The 17,045-nt window shown below is 38.6% G+C and overlaps 2 protein-coding genes and 1 long non-coding RNA gene across 3 annotated transcripts in view; 1 reads left to right on the top strand and 2 right to left on the bottom strand.

The window, feature by feature from the left end:
• Position 1: 1 nt before the first annotated feature.
• Positions 2-5,526, bottom strand: tdo2a (tryptophan 2,3-dioxygenase a). Its single transcript, XM_063875677.1, has 12 exons — positions 5,279-5,526; positions 5,027-5,132; positions 4,804-4,894; positions 4,376-4,446; positions 3,716-3,843; positions 3,405-3,591; positions 2,934-3,041; positions 2,712-2,823; positions 2,452-2,509; positions 2,171-2,250; positions 1,754-1,844; positions 2-1,434 (listed from the first exon to the last, which is right to left on the bottom strand). Exons 1-12 carry the CDS (start codon positions 5,311-5,313, stop codon positions 1,281-1,283), a joined length of 1,221 nt encoding a protein of 406 aa, XP_063731747.1. The 5' UTR covers positions 5,314-5,526; the 3' UTR covers positions 2-1,280.
• Positions 3,479-17,045, top strand: part of LOC134859294 (uncharacterized) — a 29,962-nt gene continuing 16,395 nt past the window's right edge. The window contains exons 1-2 of the long non-coding RNA XR_010165073.1: positions 3,479-5,701; positions 8,604-8,641. This is a non-coding gene — a long non-coding RNA (uncharacterized LOC134859294). The remainder of the gene's footprint in view (positions 5,702-8,603; positions 8,642-17,045) is intronic.
• si:dkey-237h12.3 (teneurin-3) overlaps positions 11,136-17,045 on the bottom strand; it is a 138,730-nt gene continuing 132,820 nt past the window's right edge. Inside the window, 3 exon segments of the mRNA XM_063875682.1 lie at positions 11,136-12,521; positions 13,114-13,244; positions 13,719-15,330. Of these exon segments, the coding sequence (XP_063731752.1) occupies positions 11,769-12,521; positions 13,114-13,244; positions 13,719-15,330 (2,496 nt within the window). The 3' untranslated portion in view covers positions 11,136-11,768.

Below are 17,045 nucleotides of genomic sequence, written 5' to 3'. Positions count from 1 at the left end.
ATCTCTTTAAAAAATGTTTTTATTAATATATCGCCACGTTACATTTCTTAAACAAAATAAATCACTTTATATGCTGATACATTCTTGATCATAACTGCACAATAAACACAGACACAACTATAATAATAAGAATAAAAAAATGTATCTTATTAAATACATATGATAGACACGCGTTTTACACGGTGATGAGGCTAAAGATCTATGTATACAGAGTTCCACCCCTGCATAAATACGCAATTAAAATAACGAAACACCATATATACAAAACACATTATTACACAACTACAATATTAACATTATGTACACATTCTATAGCTCGTTGTTTACTTCTATGCCTTGCAAATTGTCTTATTATAGGTGTTGATATTTTGTACACAGCTTTATAATCATTGTCTTTTTTGAACCTCAGACATCCCAATGTTCTGCATTGGCTTCCTGTCTGACGCCTTCCCCGTGCTCGCCTGAAACATAATGTGTTTGTTAAACCAGGGGTTTGATCACTGCTCTCACTGATCCATTTGCTTTCAGGTCAGTCACAATGGATTTACATAATTGTACTGAAAAAAAAACATCTAAGCAACTGTTATCAAGGAGCCATCTGCTGTGCTGTGTCACCGGTCAAGATTAGAGTTTAGACTAAAATAGTCTCATTTGGCCATTTTAATTATTCAGGGTCAGACACTGCGTCACAAGTTTATGCCGTGTGAACCTCGGCTTGATTTAGCTAATGAACTAGAAATCTGCTGTTCTGTTCTCTGTTAACAAAGGATATTTGTTGGGCTTCGGTATAAAAGAGATATATTTCACCGTGCTTGACCATTAAAATGAACACATTTTGGTATTTTCCTTATTTGCAGTTCCCAATTTTAATCCTTCCTAGATAGTAAATATAAAACTTATCAAATGTTTCTCCTTAATGACATTTTTGGAGGTTGAGATGGTCAACCATATGAAAGGATCCCTCTATGTGCCATTTTTAACTTAAAAAATGCAATTAAGATGCTCCAAAAATGCCTTATTAATTTGTTATGTTTGTGTGTTTTGAACAAAAACAGCACATTTCTTTTGGTAGAACATTTTTTTCAGCTTATGTGCTTTTTTTAAGGTTCATCACGCTGATGTCATGCTTATCTGATAGGCATTGTGTGTCTTCTCAATGAAATCAGTGTCTCTTTGCATGCTTTGATGGCCCCCTATACACCTGTCACTAAAATGTTCCAGCTGTGCTACGGATCTAGTGTTTAAAGGCCCATTTCAGTGAAAAAAGGCTGAGGCGCCTCTTAGTCTGAGTCTTCACTGCTGCAGTAGGAGCTGTCGCAGCATTCGGCCATGTACAGGAACGTGTGGATGTTGGGATTTAGCTTGGGCACCCAGTGGCGAGGCACCAGGAACGTTGCCAGATTGAACAGATCCACAAACACTTTGTACCGGTCACTAAAGGGGGAAAAAAGTATTAATCATTAAACTCATGTACTCACAATATAACTCTTCATCTGTTACAAATTGTACTTTCTGAAGGACAAGCGCTAAATTAAATTGCTGCCAAAAATTGAATGGATAGGGAACTTGACGTGGCTCCTATGAAATTAGCTTTAAGTATAGTTTGTGTATGTCAGGAAGAATTGAACATATGACAGGTTAATTTAAATAGTAGCACTATCCTGCCCTTATCTAAATTAACTCTGAAGTGTTGAAGATACCTTCAGTGTAAAAGTGTTCAATCTGTAGGATAAAGTTTAATAGCATACAATACCTGACAGTGGATCTCAGGTAGTGGTAGCCAGACGAGCCCCCTGTGCCGGCTTTGCTGCCAATCATGCGATGCACCATGCAAACATGATTGTCTGTAAACAGAAGACAGAAATATCCTCTGTGATATGAGTGCTGTTTTTGGTCGGCATTTCATTTGAGCTGCAAATTGTTTAGACATAAGTGAGACAGCTGGGAAATGGGTAATGTTAGGTTGATCAGCAGGAGGAGAGGATGATTTGATACATGTCTGCCTCCGAGGTCTTGACCTAACACTGCTCTGTAAACCTCCTCTTATTCAAGCTCTGCCCTTGGGCAATATCTGAAAGCATTGTTTTTCTAGAAGACATTTTTTCCTTCACATTTTCCTGTTTTTGTTCACTGGTGAGTATGTACTGACAAGAATGCGAAGGTAACTTACATCTCCATTTTGTCATGAGGGTGTCAATATCCATGAGGGATGTGAGCAGCTGGAAAGGAACCTGAAACCTTGGCTCTTCCCTGAAAGAGAAAAAGAAGATTTGCTGTAGATTATTTTTGTAGAATACCTTGAACAGGTGATGAAGTAGTGTATGAAAATGTTTCAGGGTATTAATAGAAGTCACAAGACGCTGTTAACACTAGGTACCCCTAACAGGTCTTGTGAAATTGCGTCAGTTCATAATAAAAGGTGAAGGAATGCTGTAAAAAAAAAACAAATACCTGTAAAAGTAGATCATTAGGGCACCTTGGAGAGCCTTGTAAGATAGCCGCCTCTCACCTTGTTAGCAAAAGTGAAAAAATATGTTACTTTTTCAGCAAACGGCCCGTCTGTATGTAGTTTTGAGAGATGTTAAAGTTAAAAACAATTATTAGCATTGATAGAATTGTATCTAAACAATAGACAGATTTATGAAGCAATGACAACAAAAATGATGACATGATTAATAGGTCCAATTTTTCAATTTGTTGTACGTCCTCACCTTTGCTAAGCAGATGATCGTGACGCTTTTCATCAAACAGAGAAGTGAACAGCTCTTTCTGTTTGACCAGTTCAACCATCATTTCCTCTTTGTCTTCTGAATCCTCCATTGTCTTTTCAGAAAAAAAGTAACCCATTAACAAAGATAAAGTGTCTGTCAGTCATCTTAGAATTTCAAGGGGAGCAAAGCCAGTTTGTCCTGCAAACTGGAATCAGGCCTTACCTCGATTTTTTCCTTCTCCTTGTTCAGCCCATCAAATATATTGATTTCCAGCCTTTCCCAGAAATTGAATCCATCCACCTCCAAGCCAGGAGTTCTCTCCAGCCACTCCTGAGAAGAACAGTCAAGGTTTTCATCTCGTTAATGTCCTGGTCTTTAGCACTTTGGCTTATCCAGAGTTACAAACTGATAAATGATTTACATTTAAATAATGCCAAACCCTTTTAACCTCAGCATTAATATCTTACTATCTGCCTACTGTTTTTAATTGTAATCTTATATTTTAGTACCCTGGCACATTGCTTTTTTACTTTTACTTCAATATATCATAGTTATTTTGGACATTTTATTTTAACTTCTCCGATATTCTCGTTCACATAACCCAATTTTTCCTGTAATTATTTAAAGTTTTCTGATTTTGATTCTGATACAACTCTTGACAATGAACATGTGTTATGTGGTTGTGAGACGTACCTCGACTAGTTTTAGAAGTGTTGGCTGCTGTTCAGTGGCGAGCAGCATCTCACTCTCATGCCCCTTGAAGTTGTCTCTGTAATGGCGTCTGTTGTATGGCACCCTCAGGTTGTCCGGGACCCCGATTTTGTTCTCCAAGATACGAAACTGGAGGCTTTGGAATCCAGAGGCTGGAGTTAGGTATTCCCTGCGGACACAAAAAAACACACAAATAAGCCAACAACACAGACAGAGTGTATCATGAAGTAGTTCATCTTATAAATGTTTAAGAGCTTAAGTAAAAAAGGCACAAAAGTTATTTATAAGCTTACCTAAAGTCAAAAAAGTCCAAAGCTGTCATTGTTTCCAAAACTGAAAACTGGTCGACCAAGAGTCTGAAGATCATCACAATCCTGTGGATGCGAGTGTTGACTTTGAGCATGTTGCGTTCATCTCTGACCTGGAGCATTGGTCAAACATGGAAGGGAACACTGGAATAAGTAATGGTGGTAAACATTGTAAACACATATCATGACACAGGGGGAAACAAATGATCACTAAGATTAGCCTCCTCCAGAGAACAACAGTCAAAAACAATTGCTTTAATTTTAATTTAGGACATCAGCCTGGGTGATGCACAACAATCCTTTTTTTCCCTGACTTAAACCAAACCAGATTGACTGAATAGAACAGATGATTCCTATTTAATGTGACATCAGAGGAGATCTGACTGACATAGTTCTCTCCCCTGACAGTTTGATCGTTCTACTTCATGATTTCACATTATGAGCAAGCACTTTTGAGCAATCTTCAGCACTGACAGCTACAATCTGAAAGATCTGAATTAACATGTGCTTCTCTACTTCAGAACCAGCTAACATTTAACTCACAACCTACAAAAACTGATTCATCCTAATTTACCTCTATTTCTATCAACAAGAACCCAACCACATTACATTTGTCAAATTCTTTCCGGAAAAAATGTGCCTTACGTGTCCACTGATGAATATGTGTCGCACTGAATCCAGCTCGAACAAAATCTGTTTGAACCACAGTTCATAGGCTGGAATAAAATATGAAAGTGTTAAGCATTATACACATTTTAAAATAAAATCACAAGTAAGAGGTCAGGGACAATTACAATACAAAAATAAGTAAACCCTTAATTCAACCTCATACAGACATGGAGCAAAAATATGCTTCTTGAAATACATTTCCAATATATTAAATAGAACAATTTCTCAAATTGAAAACACTAAGTTATAAGATTAGAATATTTTCCTCTTTATTTTTACACTATTAAAACAGTCCAGAATAGACATTTAAAACCACATTGTAAATACGTGCAATAATCCTAACCAAAAAGACTAAATACAAGATCAGAGCAACTACTTTCTTTGGTAGTTTCTTCCCGTTTTACCTTGATGGGTGACAATGAAGAGGTGCTCATCATGGATCTTATTACCCTTCAACTCACTCTGTAACACCTGGGCCGAGACTATTTTGTCGAGCTGAGAGTGGAAAAAAAACATAAATCACTTAACTTAAAAGCAAATCAAATGTGAAAACAAATCCAATTCCACTACTTATCTTTTAAAAGGCAAACACAAAGACAGCAGCATATAATAGGTGATGTTTTCTACCTGCAGGTATTCTCCGTAGATGATTCCTCCTTTGCTGGCCTTGTTAACCCCAGCCTGAGAGGCATCCTCTTCTTCCTCCGTTGTTGGAGGCTTGTTTTTGAATAACCTGCAGTGCGAAGAGAAAAGCGTTTGTTACTTGTTTTCCCCATCTGCAGGATTAGTAAAGAACTGTTGAATTTGATTTAAATTGAACCAAATCTGATGTGATAAGAAATCCTTAAGAGCCCTATTTGAGTTGAGATTGAAACGTACAAATGCCTCTTCTCAAAGTACGGACATCCACTCATGACTTGTCCAAATCAGTTGCTGCAAAGACGTTTTCTTCTTCCTTGAATAATAGTTTCTAAAATTGTTGTCAATGCAGTCCAGCTTTATATATAAAGCCTCAGCTCATCCAATCACTCATGAGGATAGAATCATCATCCGGCCCGCCTCTGTTTGCCCCGTGTAGCTGCTGTTTACCTTGAACCAGAAACACCTTCTGGACTTTGTGTACTTGTTAAAAAAAGAACAGTCACAGGACTCTTTTCAAACAATAAACTGAAAAAAAGCAGATACAAATATTCCCAGCATAAGAAGATTTTACATGTGGAGGTTTTGCTCAAAACCTTTAATACTGGAATAATTGATGTATTCCGGGAGCTTCTATGTGGATGTTGATGTCTCAGTCACAAGGTACCTCCAATGTTTACTTACTCCAGGATTGATGTTTATATCCAAATGTTTTGCCTCTGATAAATGCTGAACTTGGTTATGTAAGCGTCTGACTGAGATTAGTGGAGCTCTTGTACGTGGCATCACAGGTTTGATGTTTTGGCTGGTTAAACTGAGTGCACTTTCTATCTTTCGTTATTTTGCCATGAAATGTTCTACAGAATAAATGAATTTAAAAAGAGTTGATTGGGCCATTGTGAAGCTTAATTGGTTGAACTGGTGGCCAAAGTACTGGGGTTTGGTCCCCAAGTGGAGGCAAAGGGGCAAATCCAGATCTGTATCTTCAATAAAAGCACTGGTTGCCAAAAAAACAAATTGGGGAAATTCCATTTTAAGTAAGGTATCCAAACCCTGACCAACACTAAAAACACTTCCTGAGTTGATACTAAAAGGTGCTCTAAGAAAAAAAGAAATAAAAACCAACTTATTTAATTAAATTATCAAAGTTTATGTTGTCAATGTTTGGGTTTTTAACCAATAACTCTTCCTGTGATATTCCTTAGCCACAGAAAAAATCATAAACACTGGGTCATCATGAAGGTCTACACAAAACGTTGTTGACATGTGTTACTAAGTCATTGATACCAGTGTGCGGGTCATTGACCTCCTTGCTAAATGTTTGCATTTTGGTTAATTTTTTATTAACCTCAGTGAACATGATTGGAAATATCTTGTTCCGAGGACCTTGAGAGTGTGTATGAACAGCACATAATGTTTTAGAAAGTACACATAGGTAATGTTTGTGTTCCTTTAGATGTGACAAATCAGATATACATACCTTTAGAGCAAGAGATGACACCATACAGAGCTTGAGGTGAGCTGGAAACGTCATTATTTGGTGCACTAAATTGGTAATATGTGTTTGTTTTCTATCACAGTAGACAAGATCAGTTAACAATAATTACAGCCGTGCCCCTTCCTACCACCCTAACCACACCGCAACCGTTAACCCAGTTTCAGAATCAGAATCCTCAATCCACACTCTCTAATTCTTTCCAAGATCATTAGCGCCCTTGTTTTTCACCCACACTCTTTGTAGACTTCTCAAGTAAAGTCCCAACAGCCTGTGCAACTGTCCTCAGAAGATCAGAGGGATGATAACAAGCAGCTATTTCTGAATTGGGACATGGAACAAACCAGGCAATACAAGGCAGCGTACTGAGCGAGAAACAGCAAAAAGCAGCCCCCGAAAAAGCTTTGTTCTTGTTCCTATTTAGCCGAGGATGAATGGGATGTAGAGTGAGGGAAGGGGGTACAGAGGACGAGATGCTTGAGACGAGATGAGACTGTCGTTGTAAATCTTCAGAGCTTTAACTGTCCCGTCCGTTTCACTGATAGGCTGCACGTGTCATTATCTCCAAGGTCTGAGTGAGTCACTGATTAAAAGACGGCAGAGATATGGCCTGTTTTTGCCCTATACTGCCATGTAAAATCCCCAATGAAAGCTAAACTGTTTTCCTCGGTGTTTGTCTCGTTGTCCTTGAATTCTGCATATGTGTTTGCAAAATGTCAACATGCTTTTCTACATCTACATATGTATTTTAATTGAGACTTTTTATACATAGTCATAGTTTTAATAGCTTAAACAATTATCTTCTGAACATTATCAATGTATTTTTCACTAAATTGTAAGATAAATCTGACAAATATATTAGAAAAACAGTAAGATCTGCTTCTCTGTGTTGGAGTTCCAGCCATCCTTTAAGCACTAATTATAACAGAGGAAATTACATAGTTTAAATCGCCGCTTTTGAGTAATTATTATGATCCAGACATAGCTGTAACTAACCCAATGTTCTGGCTATCATTATAGGATAATTAGATGTTGAGATAATAATGATTCAAGATTCTAATAATCAATTATAATCCCTAGATATCAGATATAATCAAATACAAAATTGTTCCTATTAATTGTAGTTTTATAACATATTTACAGAGAATACATACTTTAATTACCTTGCCCATTAGATCATTTTTACACATAACATAACATAACTTATACAGTTTAATTATTACTTTAGCAGGTATAATATGATGACCTTAACGATACATTTGAAATTAATTGAAAAGATAACAAGGCAATTAGTTATACATGTCTGCTCTGAAGTCATTGTAATGTAGAGTAACCATTAATGTACCTTATGGGAATATTAAGGAACGTTACCACCAACACTATCATGTAGATACATTACAATATTACCATATTTGTTTACTCACAATAACTGAAGGCTAAAATGACTTGATGTTAAAGTGAGTGGCAACATAAGTGGTGTTGCTCTATGTCTCATGCCAACAAATAAATGCCATATCAAAATATTTGTTTTTGTTATCCGACAATCATCTGATGACAGTTTAACTTCTGTCAAGATCAGAAATGACGTGAAAGCCAAGAATAAACCTCATGTGCACATCATAAAATAATGATTCTGTGATTCATAACAGAACTTCCTGACGTGTGCGGCTTCAACGCCGCCGCTGTGTTTTGAGAATATTTCGAGCAGTTTATTATACAAATAGATTTGTTCCCCTTGCTGCAGCTCCAGTCAATTTGTAAAGCAGGTTTAATTTAAAGAAATAGCTACAAGGTCATGTGGCACAGCTCAATTCATCACCTAACCTTTGCTTTAATTCTTTCCTGATTCAGATAATGGAATAAAAGGCAGATACTTTTTTTTTGTGTCATTGAATGCAATACTTTTCAGATATATTATGTCATTTTAGTGTAATTGAAATGGTGTGCTCCTCTTGTAATAAGTTAACCTTGGTAGCTCTCCCACAATTAAATTCCTACTGAAGAGAAATCCTGAAATTCTGATTTAATTTGAAACTTGTTATAAACCGCTAATTAATTTTACCTCCACAGGTCCCTACGAGAGAAGGTCCACACGTTGTCAGCTGAAGGTGAGTAAAAGCAATAATGAACGCCATCACCTTGTGTGCTTGTGGAAATTTAATAACACTGCCCTTGGAGATGCTTTCAGAAATACACTGTTGTTTAATTCACAAGAAGCTCATTAAAAGGCTCAATCTGTTGACTATTCTATGTGCTCATAATTATCTAATACATTTGGATGAATGCACATTTCTAATGTAATATCAATGATTGCTGCGTTAACACTGTAAATCAAACGTCACTTTAAATTACTGTAGCTTTCAGCTCAACTTTAATTAAGTGGAGTAGTTCTTGGAAAATTCTCAACATGAGTAAAAATTAACCCCTGAAAAAAAGCTGCTTGAAGTTAAACTTGAGATCCTTATTGTACACCATCTTTAACTTCCTGTAGTGTTTGATCATGGATCCAAGAAGGAACATATAGAACGAAAATCATTTCATGTTCACCAATGTGATTCCATATGGCCACCTTTGTGTTACGTGCATAAATTGAGATATGAAACATGGCTTGGTTCTTTTTTTTTGCCATGGCTCTGATCTATTGCGTGATGCTTTTGGGTCTTTGATGTTCTTGCAAAGTTGAGCCATCTCTTTTATAAAAGGCTTTGAAGTCGGTCTAGTTGCACTGCGCACTGATATGCTGCACTGTTGCCTACTGTGGTCACAGTGTGATATTGCAGCAGCACTGTGGATCATTTTAATAATAGTGCTTTATGTATTCCATTTGATGTCACTTTAAATTAACCTAGAGTTTCCTGGAGTGTTTTTTGGTCTTTTTTTTCCTTTTTTCTCTGCAACATCTGGCGTACTAATCACTAGAATTTAAAAGGATTAATTAAAGTTGGAGCTCAAAGCGGCAGTATTTCCTAAACTCTCTGGGAGTACAGTGGCAGCTGCTGTTATTATAAGTGCACTGCTGTATGATATGTACGTGTTATAGTCAGCTGGGGGACTGGATGACTTTCTGAACTATGCACTGTGCACCACTAGGGAGCATCAGAACACTTTTAAGAGACAGAAGGATTTGAATGCTTTATACTTGGCCAAACTCAGTCTGTTATTGTATATTAAGGGTTTTGATAGGGTTTAAAACTCTTTGTATGCATGTATCAACAAATAGGGTTCATCTAAGTTCTTTTTAAATTGAGTGCAAAGTAACAATAGCTTACATTTCATCATCAGTTGGTTCGAGGACTCTCATGAGAACTTTGAATGCATGTATTTCATGTATTTTGAGCTGAGCAACATCCAAAACTATGAAGCTTTGTTGAGCTCTATATGTCAGAAAACATTGTTATACTTGAGTTACCACATAAGGAATCTGACGGGTGTTTGAGCAGCATGGGAGGAGGTCAAAAACAGCTTAAAACAAGCTTTGAGCAAAGAATATTCTGTAACCGTTTGGTTTGAAAATGCTGTTTGAAGTTTACCATGAAGAAGAAAAATAGCTTTCATATGAAGTTGTTTTTCAGAATTATGAATTTCAGAACTCTTCTGTGCTTTGATGAATACACGGAGCGTGGGAAAAACTGAACACAACCCAAATGTATTTTCTATAAAGTTAAGGTATCAAACTTTGAAACACATACATGAAAATCCCTTTTTTTTGTGGCTTCGGCAACTGTCTACACTTCGGGTTAGTTACACTTTAAATCGCTTTCATTGACACACTTCAGGCTAGGACAGCTTCAAGCAGCCGACTTTAAACTAATCTGCACGTGTCTTCTTTGGCTTTGTAGCTGAGATGATGTTCATTTTCTAATTATGAATGTAATTATGGTATTTTAAGGAAAACAGAGGCCATGGATACTTCACTATTAGGAAACCTCATTACCTACATTAGTGTCTGAACACATTTTCTCACCTCTTGAAAAAACAACACACCAAAAAGAACCCCAATATCATTTTAATCCATGAGTGCATTTAACATTCAAAAAAAGTATACCTACCGAGAACATGGATGTGATCTATATTTGAATCCACTGTAACCTTGTTGATGTGAAATGGGTTCATGAAATATTTGTGTTGATGAAATATTCATTGGACAGGCAGCCAGGTCAAAAGGCATTATGCCCAACAAAACATTAAATTTAGTGGAAATAATAGTTGACGGCATGTTATAGATACATCACCACTTGTAAATACTTGTCACTACATGCACAGGTTTCTGTTAATTACTTGAACAGAGCATTGTGAAGAAGCCCCACATAACCACATTAGGAAATAAAAATAAAAATGTCTGAAAATTAAAGAAAAGAAAAATCAAAGTCAGTTGGACTTTATTTGTCATGTATAAACACAACATAAATTACTGTTAATATGACTAATACAGACATTAATACAGTTTCTTTAAAAAAAAACGCCCATACATCTCTTGCATAATTTACAAAACATGGTGTCCCTGTGCTATCCAAGACACATCTGTGCCTTTTCTCCCCAACAGAGTTCAGCATTGTCCCTTTTTTCCCCAAATGAATATTGGGTTTTTAAACATTGAAACTGTTTCTTTTTTTTTTTTTTTTAAAAGCATCTCAGAGAATAAGACATTTTGATGTTTACAGTGCTAAATCTGGTATACATAGTGGTTGTTTGGTGAGGATATTTCTAACGTCAGAAGTCTCTGATTTTAAAAACAAACGTTTGCTCGAGGACACTGCTTGCTCCAGGAGTGTGAACTCCCGAGCCCCGTTCTTCCAGAGAGGTACAGATATGCATAATGTAAACATTTTCTTTGATCTTTTAATACTCTCTGTTGAGCCACACTTTTTTCTTGATGAAAAAAACAAAACATAAAACACCTAAATTAGCTCACTGGTTCGTCAAAGACACCGCTATTCCTCTGCATCCGAGTCCAGAGTCTGAAAGGCTTGTGCAACAGAGGAACTGACCTGTAATTGCCATTGTAAGGCTGGGTGTAGTTATACATTTACTCTGTAGTCCCTAGGTCACAATGCACAGCATTGCTTTTGACCACTTGTACTTTTTTATTTTATTTCTTATTTTATTTTCAAAAACACATGACACTCAGGATACATACTGTAGCAGCAACCGTGGATTACAGTTGCTCTTCATTTTGTCCGCTTGAAAGTCTCTACCAAAACTAAGTCTCTTTGGCAGAAAATGCCCCTCTTATTGTTACCTCTTCCCAATTTCACTTTGCCGAAGAAAGTGGATGTTATTAGCACTGTCTGCTAATTCTGGGTACTGCTCAATGGAGAGCACATAGTACCCGTCGTACCCCAGAACCTTTCCACTACTCAGAAGCTGCCTTTTCTCTCCCTCTGTCCAGGGGCGAACCCCTTCCTCACCATCCCGTACCCGCTGCTGCTCCCTCGCCCACGCACCTGCAAGGGCGCGCTGACGGGCGAGCTCAACAACCCTCACTTTCTCCTCGTCCACCGTGGAACCATAGCGAATGTGAAGACCTAGAGCACCGGCATGAATCTCCACATCTGCGAAACGGCGAGTCCGGCTATCCATGACTGTGGTGGACTGGGAGACAGTGACATTGACACCATTCTCCAGAGTCTTGTGTCCACTAGTGAGGTGCAACGAAGCAAGGTCGGCATCTGGAAGGCCAGGCTTGACAAAGTAATGTGTGTCTCGTCCTTCTATGGTGAAGTGGAGGTCTTCCAAGTAGAAAGCGTTGTTGAGGATTGTTGCAACCTTGATGCAGTCCTCACTGGCCACATTGAGCGTGTGAGTGTGAACGCTGCCCTTGTAGATGGCGAACATAACGGCTCTTCCGATGGGAGACATTGCCGCCGAGAACCACAGCCAAGACTTTTCACCTCTGCGACCTCGACTGAGATGGACCTCTGGCAGCCGCTCGAATGACAAGAGAGAGTGCGCTTGTCTGGTTACTTCCTGCTGGACCCCAGAGATAGACTGTAGGAAAAGTGCAGTGAAACGTTAACGCCTGAACATGGCAGAACCAGACTCTCCAGGCCATTTAGAACCAGCTACGGCTCTGCTAGAGAGAGTTTTCATCCCTGTCTAAGATAATGGTCTTTTCAAGCTGTGTTTTCAAGCCAAAAGTAGATAAATCCCCCATGACAATTTTACAGCAAGACTTTTTTATGTAAAGGCCTTTAACCAGACAAGCCGGCATATAACTTCAAAAGATTGTTTAAACGGCAATAACACCAACATTTTTCATAGGAAGTTATACAGTGTTTTTAAATGAAAAGTAAAACAACAACACAGAGGGAAGTACAGTGTTTGCTTACTATGTGTATTATTATGCAAATAGAGCCCAATTAAAATAGATATTTCATGAAATACATAGCAATCCAATTAGGAGATGGCAGTTTCAAAATACTGACTTGAGGAAAAAACAATAGAAAAATTGGTTTGGTTTGGTTGCCTGTCTAATCCCCAGCCTACACTATACTGAAATGCATATTTTCTCTTGTCTGGAGGAGTACAGCAGTGGTTTATTTTGTTTTCAAAATGCCTCAGAGATATGAATTGTACCCACCGGCAGATCATCCCAGCGCTGACTCTTCACCAGCTCGTAGGATGGCATACTTAGGTCAAATTTAGGGACCGGAAACCCAGGAATGGTGTTGTGGAGATGAAAGCCAAAGGTGACAAGCCAGCTGTTCACATCTGTGCAAAAAATATATATATTTTCTGTAAGTAACATGTTAACTTTGTACCAAACCCTTACATTTGATTTAGAAAAAAAAGCTCTAAGCACAATTTATTGAAGATCAAACACAAGGACCTTAAATGACTAGTTTGTATGTTTAATATAGTTGTGCTTTAAATACCTGAAACTGCAAATACTTATTACAAAAAAACAAAATGAATTAGTGAAAACAAGCACAGTTATTTATAAGCCTCAATAAGTTAATTGGCAGAAAAATAATTGGCAACCATTATTGCAAATGGATCATTTAAACAGCCATAAAACCTTATACAAACAATATGTTTGGTCAAAGATTAGTTAAATAAATAGGATTTAATTACTTATAATGATATTTTTATAGATAAAATGATTAATGGCAAAAAATCTGGGTTTAGATCAAATCTATTAAGGAAAACAATCACTATTTAAACCCCATCTTTAATATTTCTTACCTGCAACATACTCCCTCAGTTCATGGACTTTGCTGATGGGGTTGTTATTTCTAAACATGTAGAGATTAAAGGGAGCAGGCTCTTTGCCAATCTTTTGCAAAGCAGACACATCCGGGAGAGTCCATCTTCCAGACATTATGTCATAATCCTGCTCCCCAAAGTGCAGCAGTTTGGTCAGCGGTTCGTACAGTCCTCCGTGAAACCCGAGCACAAGCTGGAAGTCTGGGTTTGAGTCAAAGTAGACCTCACCGTATGCAGTGTACTGGAGCTGTTTGACCAGGAGGCCGTTGCTGGTGAAGACAGCTAGAGGGGTGCCAGTGTTATCACAGGCGATGTAGAACTCCTCCCCGCTGCTGATCTCCATAGCAAACAGGTGGCCTTGAAGGTCATAGTAGAGCGACGTGATCTCTGAGCTGGAGTGGTTGTATACATGTGTAATCCTGGCTGGGTAGCTCAGGTCTGCATAGAAGTACTGCAGGTGTTGGCCCAAGCTTGACTTAGTAGACACTCTGCGTCCCAGTCCATCATAGCGATACTGAATGGTCCAGCCGCTGCTCTTACTGTAGACCCGCACCAAGAGTCCTTTAGAGTTGTACTCAAAGATTTCTGCTCCTCTCTGACGGAGGAAACCGTCTTCATCCATTCTGTACTGGATATCTCCCAGACGAGTGATTCGGTCTCTCAAGTCGTAGCGCAGAGGAAGAAGCCTGGCACTGTTTCCTGCGTTCAGAAGATGCAGATTCCCATTAAGGTCATACGTGTAGCGCCACATCACTTTCTCGTTCAGGTACACAGTCTGCAGCTGGCCGTCCACGTCATACTCATAGCTGTACTTGGTGGTGTTGGCGAAGGGGCCGATCTTTATCTCTCGCTTGGTGACTCGCCCAACATCGTCATACTGGAAAGTGATCCAGTACATGAGGGAGCGGAATATCTCATACTGGATCTCCTTGATGCGACCATGTGCATCGAAGTGCTTGGTGTAGGTCATGACTGCAGTGGATATGATCTGATTTATATCATAGTAAATCACCCCAAACTTCCCAAACTGTTCAACTTTTCCCGAGATATCATCAAACTGGTACAGATCGATGGGTAATGGTGTTTCGTTGATGACACCTTGCACGCTTGTGACTCGCAGGCTGCTGTCATAGGTGTAGTCAAAGCGAGCATTGACCATGCCATCCTCACTGAAGCGGAAAATCTGGCGGTCCACCAGTGGACCCACTTGTCGATAACGGATTGAGCAGATGAATCCCTCATTCTGCAGGTTGACGGTCTTCAGCACGCCTGCCGTTTCATCATAGGTGAAGCTGACCCTGGTGCTGTCGTACAGGATCTCTGACAGTTTGTTCTGCCGCCGGTACCTGTACAGGATCCTGCGGCCCGTGCCGAGGTGAGCTATTCTCATTAGAAGGCCATCTTCGCTGTAGTCCACAGCCACTGAAGCGTTGCTCTCTGGAGGGTGATAAAGGTTCCTGTAGTAGCCCACTGAACGGATGGTCTGCATGGTGTAGCGCGCTACGCTTGGCATCGTGACAGCAGAAAGCCGGTCCAGAGAGTCAAAATCAAATATGTACTGCCGCTGACTGTGGAGCAGGAGAACCATGGACTAGAAGGGAAAGAGCAAAATAGCTGGTGTTATCTTGGGTTGCATAATATCTATAAATAATATATTATTAATCCCCCAGACAAGTGCAGAAATTTCCTGTTTGTGAATAGGAGAAAGCGGGTATATGAAAAATGCACTAGGTAGTGTTAACTCCTACTCTTGTGGCACAGCAAGTGCAGTTTCACAGAGGTTGCAGAAGTCAAGTTCCTGGCTTTTCAAACATAAAATACTGTTCCTTTATTAAATGCTTCACAAACAAATGCCTAAAAGACCAAGTATCTGCTTTTTCATACACTTTCCACACTGACATTTCTTTATTTTTACATTTGTAATTTGAATGCTGTTTTTCTAATATGTTTTAACACTGAATGTTTATATTGATCTTGTGTTTTCTATAACATTTTTACATTATTTAGGTGGAGGTTTTTAACAAGCCTAGTGGGTTTTCTGCTTTATCGAATATGTTATATTTAGTTTTTTCCTCTCCATTTTCTTATCTGTTAAATCCTTTGGTTATAACAAGTTTTGTTAAATACCAAGTTTCCGTCAAATACATTTACTAAGAATGCTAATAGGGTTTGATATTAACTGTCAATGATTATCTTGAACATGAACATGTATGTGACATGAGCAACGTGACACACCCACAGAGACTATTTTAATTAATGCACATATGCAGTGTGCAGTGTGATCTGCCATCTAAAGCTTTGTCACTATTTCTGTTAAAACGCCATGCCCAGTCATCCGTTGTGACAGAGGTTCCCTGTGCTCCCTGAGCTCTCTGTGTTCCTTATGTCAGATCGTTGACATGGGCTCTGCAGGTCACGCAATGAAAGCAAGCGAACAGGAGCGGCTCAGGAAATCTCTGCATGTTTCTGCAGCTGTGCATACCATACCAGTGCAACCATAAAAAAAAAAGAACGCTTAAAACAAGGATAGTGAATAAGGACATTTTAGTAGGAGGGATAATGTTATATTTGCCGTAGCAGAAGGCAAATATTGAAAGATGTGTCAATTTTTATTTTTGCCTAATGTATGTGTGCTACTATAAACTCACTGTGTAAATAATTTAGCCTCAGTGTGTTCTTTATTATTTAGCAGAGAAGCATCCTGTATTTGCCAAAGAATACTGTAAGTCTTAGTGCAGACCTGAAAAGTACCAGCAAAAAAAACTATTTCTTGAAATATTTGCATAGTTTAGATGTGACGGTCAGAAAGGAGGACATATATTTGAAAATGAAAATTGTCCCCTTGTGGGATCTCATATAATTTCAGTGTTTTGTTCCTGTATTTACATAACCTTCCAATTTGTACACCTCTCTGAGACTTGAATTGAAGTTAAACTCATTTCATTTGCAAGGGAAAAGAACAATATGAAAAATAAATGTAACCCTTACATGTATTGTACCAGTGTTAGCACAAAGCTAATTTTGCAGTACAAACTGGCACACTATGCTATCATTTACAGGAGAATATGTATACTACTTAGTCTTAAAGTCTGTCCTCAGCATTACTCATAGTCATTTAAAGAGTAGACGCTCCCATTGCACATGTAGTGTAAACTATTGACTGCTGCCAGAGGATACTGACACTCAGTGCTTCCCACCACACAAGAAATATGTTCCTAGTGCAGAGATGGTAATCAGCCCTGCTGTTCTTACCATGTGGAGCCTCATTCCCTTGGCTTCCTCTGACAAACCATACTATACATACTG

The sequence above is a fragment of the Eleginops maclovinus genome, chromosome 23 (assembly GCF_036324505.1).
Source record: "Eleginops maclovinus isolate JMC-PN-2008 ecotype Puerto Natales chromosome 23, JC_Emac_rtc_rv5, whole genome shotgun sequence".
NCBI lineage: Eukaryota > Metazoa > Chordata > Actinopteri > Perciformes > Eleginopidae > Eleginops > Eleginops maclovinus.
The sequence above is the reverse complement of the archived record's forward strand: the minus strand, read 5'-3'. Positions and strand labels throughout refer to the sequence as shown.

Bases quoted from the DNA above. Each gene is read 5' to 3' on its own strand.
- tdo2a (XM_063875677.1), bottom strand. From the start codon at position 5,313: ATGAGTGGATGTCCGTACTTTGAGAAGAGGCATTT. The intron at 3,592-3,715 runs GTAAGCTTATAA...TTGTGTCCGCAG, and splicing joins TTGGACTTTTTTGACTTTAG to GGAATACCTAACTCCAGCCT. The intron at 2,510-2,711 runs GTGAGGACGTAC...TTTGCTAACAAG, and splicing joins CGATCATCTGCTTAGCAAAG to GTGAGAGGCGGCTATCTTAC.